The sequence below is a fragment of the Ornithodoros turicata genome, chromosome 1 (genome assembly GCF_037126465.1).
Source record: "Ornithodoros turicata isolate Travis chromosome 1, ASM3712646v1, whole genome shotgun sequence".
Taxonomy (NCBI): domain Eukaryota; kingdom Metazoa; phylum Arthropoda; class Arachnida; order Ixodida; family Argasidae; genus Ornithodoros; species Ornithodoros turicata.
This window is the reverse complement of record NC_088201.1, coordinates 162,091,207-162,096,071: the sequence shown is the minus strand read 5'-3', so window position 1 is coordinate 162,096,071 and position 4,865 is coordinate 162,091,207. Positions and strand designations below refer to the sequence as shown.

General features: G+C 45.7%; 1 protein-coding gene across 1 annotated transcript; it reads right to left on the bottom strand.

The window, feature by feature from the left end:
* Positions 1-960: 960 nt before the first annotated feature.
* Positions 961-1,782, bottom strand: LOC135388538 (TNF receptor-associated factor 4-like). The gene has a single exon (XM_064618143.1). It carries the CDS (start codon positions 1,780-1,782, stop codon positions 961-963), a length of 822 nt encoding a protein of 273 aa, XP_064474213.1.
* Between the last annotated feature and the right edge of the window lie 3,083 nt (positions 1,783-4,865).

The window sequence follows — 4,865 nt, the reverse complement described above, 5'->3', positions numbered from 1 at the left end:
ATATACCGTCTGAGGGGTGTCTTGAAAGAACTTCGATATCCCTTACGTCAACGGTGTAGACCGCCTGAACCGAACTCTTCGGGATGAACTTCACCGTGTCACAAAAAAGGGCAGACGCCTCCAGTTTTCAACAAATTAGAGCAGATAACGACATCATTCTGGGTGATGGTGGGCTAGGAGCGTTCTATGTGGTGAAGTTCATTCTAAAAGTGCTATACGGTCATAAAAACGGCGGCCACATATCTGTTTTGGAATGGTTAATTTACGATTATTTAGAAGACCGCTTTCTGAAAATCAAGGGTGGTCACAGACGCAGTTCGTATGGGCTTTCAGAATATCGTAAGCTATTGTTTCAAAAAGTGAAGCTGAAATATTCATGAGGTCCTGCACGTTTTGTGGTGCAAATCTTTTCTTGAGAGATATAAGCTTGGCTGTCAAACATGTAACTTTATTGCAGTACTTGTCCTACAGGACTTTTCGTATCATAAAGTAATAGATGTTCATATGTGAAGTATTATGATCCGATAATATATTGTACATCACATCGTATTCTAATTCAAAGCACAGAGGTAGCAACACAATGGAAAAAAAGTTTTACGAACGTGGACAGTATACCCGTTGGGAGTCACGATAGAAAATATTGTCCCAAACGCAATCCACGGGTCCTATACTATGCAGGGTCTTGCAGGAAACACTCCAAGAAATTCTGCGCAGGCAATTGACGATGGTATTCCAACCGTAAGCGAGGATCATTTTCGGAAGTACTAGAAAAGTATTCTGCATTTAACCACTTGGTTATAATATACTAGTATTCCACGGAGGTATATTTTTATATTTGTATACCTGTCGCACGGTTACGTACTCGATTGGTTATATAAAAAAAGGGGGGGAGGGATCAGAAAAAGCGATGTGGAGCTTCAGCGGCGCAATTTATCAGTATGCCGTCAAGAAAAGTTCCTCTCACGCATTATCGCTGCTCGGGCCAAAATGTCGCAGCAATGCTTCAAAGTCCTTCCGAAGCTTCCGGAGCTCCTCGTCTCGAATTTTGAGTTCGTTCTTGTGTTTCTCCTCTTCCTTTTGTCGTTCTCGTTTCTCACGACTGCACTCGTCACGCGCATGGCGGATTTCCGCTTCCAGGCTGTTCATTTGCACCTTCATCTCATGCATGCACATCGCGTGTTTCTCGAGCGTCAAGTGATGTTCCATTTCGTCATCACCTGCCTTGAATGTGCACCCCAAAGCGGCCATCTTGCAAAGTTTCGGTGTTTTGCGGCAACCGGCGCCATGTTCCTCTAAGCTGCCGCGTCTAATGTTCTCTTGGTTGCAGTACTGACATGTGACCGGATAATCCTGACAGTCCTTAAAGTGACTCCCAATCTCGGAGACGAAATAGTTTCCGTGGCAGAAACGGCACTCCTGCGTACGCTTGAGACACTCATCGGTCAAGTGTTTTGGCAGGTCGGTGTTGGAGACAATGGAAGAACACTCATTGGGACACGGCGTCGGGCGTAGAGGGCAGGTGCGAAGGTGGTCCACACAGTTATGAGGGATGGCCGTCTGATACTTGCAGCCAAATATTGAACCAGGACAGAGCAAGAGGCTGCTTCCGTTGCAGCGGGAACATGGAGGCGCTTGCGAAGGTTCCTTGTTCAGTAAGCACTTCTTGCATACGTAATGCTCACAGGTGGTTGCTTTCCAGAGGTACATGGAGGATGCCCCACAATACTCGCACATTCCGAACGAGTCCAGCGACGGCGGGGGATAAAAACGGACGGCAGGCATGTTGGGACGAGATGTTCCTCCGAGTGCGATGGGATGCAGACGCTGCAGGGGCGAGAACAGCTCGAACGATGAACTTTACTGCACGTAATGAAGATATCGGCTTTCCTATGAGGCGACTATGACGGCAGTTACGTAGCGTGCTCTAATCTGTGATGACGCATAGCTTAAGTGCGGTATGGGGATAAGGGCTTCCAGGAAATGGAGTGGCGTCGTATCAGTAGCAACGGTCGCTTAAGTTGTGGGATATGTGTGTAGTGTACTAGCCCAAGCAGCACAATGTACTGAAAGTCGAGTGCAATAGGGGTGGACAGTTAGGTGGAAGGCCTTAAACAGACTCCTGAAACCAAAGAATATTGATAAAACACGTAGCGTCCACCCCTATTGCACTCGACTTTCAGTACATTGTGCTGCTTGGGAGTCTTTGATTGTTGCTATGACAAGTACAAGGAGCCTTGTTGGAAGAAGGAGAACGCAAAAAAAAAAGGACAGGAAGCTTTCTGATGATATAATTGGACGTCGTGGTGCTGGGCTACACTGCATGGTAGAGTTTTTTTCGGATCCCCGAAAATTAATCACCGTTGAAGCGCTGAGGCCGGACAGTTGCTCACCATCTTCGTCAGCCAATTGTTACGTAGCGACTTTCCTTGTCGTTTTTTTCCGAACGTAACAGCACATACGGAGCACTGCATTTGCTTATATATACATACAAGAAAAACATCAGGGGCCCTATTCTCGTCAAGCTAATCGAAGTCGATTACCGCGTTCTCACCTACGTTCGGCACCAAAGTGATAAAGGCGCAAAAAATGAATGACTCCTCGAAGATATACCTGACTATTTTGGTCGTGTATTAGTGACCACAGATGAACATTCGATGCTGTCGCATTGTCATTGTGTTTATCGTTACAAGTATCGTTAGAAGTTCGCACACGTGAAATGAATCCGTTTCATTTTTATTTATTTTATTTTATTGTTATCGGTGAATGTGGAAACTGAGTTGCAGGGTAGAAACAAGTGAAGGTGTCTATTTTCCAACACGAGACACCAAGCGCACGTGTTGACAAGGAAGCTGAGGAACCCAGGAAGGGAAGTGCCAGGGACTATGACAAGGGGACGCATTCCCTCCTAAGCCTTCATCTCTGCGTTGCACATATTTTACTTGTGCTGCTTGTGTCGCTTGCTTGCTGTCCCGGACTTCTCATACTTTACGGTCCGAAACAGTCATTTCGAAGCAACAAATTCATGATAAATAGGATACCTATTGAGATTAGCCAGGAACCTCAGTTACACTCTCCGCCTGTACCGGCACGACCAATACAACATATCCCGTTCGTAATAAACGATACGAGGAACCTCGCGGTGGACACATAGCTGGAAAAGGACCTTTCCCGAATTGAAATGCTTTCAGTCGTTCGAGCACATCGCTGGCACATTTTTATCTTTACAGACGAGGAAAAGACTTTGCTCTATCATTCCACGATAGATTAACAAATTATGATGAGCGCGGACGCGCTACCAAAGGGGAAAACTCGCCCCCCCCCCCCCACTGATCCTGGGTGCGACAACGGATGTATACTTGTCCACACCGCAAAATGTGGGTGAGAAAAAAAGAAAAAAAAAAGAACTAAAGTAATTTATTTGGATGTTCACAATACGATTACATATATAGGCTGTCATGTCCAATGAGGTGGTGTCACGAGATTGTAAGTACTTTGAAAAGCTCAGTTTGAAAACCATTCACGAGTGCCGCTTAGATAAACGCCATGAACTGCACGCCGCGGATTTGCACGATTTGCGTGGGTCGGGTCGTGGCAGGTAGGGGGGGCTCGAACCCCCCCCCCCCCCCCCCCCGTGGCTACGACAGTGATCTGCACTTACGTAAAACACATTCTTGTGACTGAGAAGATATGATGCTGAAAGCATTTTGTGGTGGTGCGTGCGTAGTCGGCCTCACAAATGCGGGCGGTGTCACGACTGTGACCCAGCATTAGGATGACATGAGGTGACGCTGACGCCAAAAGATGAGGATAGGAAGCGATCAGATCCGACTGGCATTTGGCTAAAAACATTTTGTGAGCATTAATAGAAGCCGCACCCTGCCTATTCCGGAAAACGCACCATTTCGAAGGAGCATTGTCCATTCTTAAAACTGGACTTCGCCGCATAGCACGCAGGTAGCAAACCATTATCATGAATGGCATCGTTCTATCCCTGATCTCTTGCAAATGGGAGGCGTATGCCTTTTGTAATACGTTAGCATTAGGAATGTCAACCTGGAAAAAGCTGTATGTAAGTGTGTGTGTGTGTGGCTATGAGCGGCGTACAGACTAGGACAGATGGAGAGAGGACAGCAGGAAGGAGTGGGGGACAGGGGGGTTAGTATGCGTCCTGGGCCGACTTCAGGGGGAACTGTGCCGACATTCGTCTGGAAAGTCTTCGGAAAACCCAAAGTGTGTGTGTGTGTGATCCGTGTGTGAGATGGCGAAGCCTCAACGAGGCAGAGGTATAAGTGGACACGTAGGGGGATATAAGAGGGTAAATCTAAATGGAGGTAAATGATTTGAAATTGAGGTAGTCAAGGGTAATTAAGAGAAAGAGGTAGGAGTAATTTAAGGTAATTAGAAGTAATTAAAGGCAATTAAAGAAAAGAAAGTTGAGTTTAAAGGCAATGAATGTAAGATATATGTAATTCAGAAAAAGATTAAATGAGATTAAAGGTTACCGAAGGGAACTACAGGTTACCGGTGGTAATTAAATGTGATTAAAGGTAAGTAACATCAATTAGAGGGGAATTGAGAGTAATTGACGCAAGCAAATGTAATTCAAGGCAATTAAATGAAATTCAAAATTATTTCGGATAAACTCCGCCTACATTCGGTAATTACAGGGTAATTGAAAGTAATTGAGGTTAATTAAAGGTTCATTAAATGGAGTTACACATGGTAATTGAAAGTGTCGAACAGCAAGTCAAGTATAGACCGGAGGTGGACAGCAGGCAGTCAGGTTGGATCGGAAGCGGAGAACCGGAAGTTGAGTTGGACCAGAAGTGTATATCGGAAGTCTAGTATACAGACGGGAAGTGGAC

What these genes read in the sequence shown, in the direction of transcription:
- LOC135388538 (XM_064618143.1), bottom strand. Translation starts at nt 1,782, where the DNA reads ATGCCTGCCGTCCGTTTTTATCCCCCGCCGTCGCTGGACTCGTTCGGA.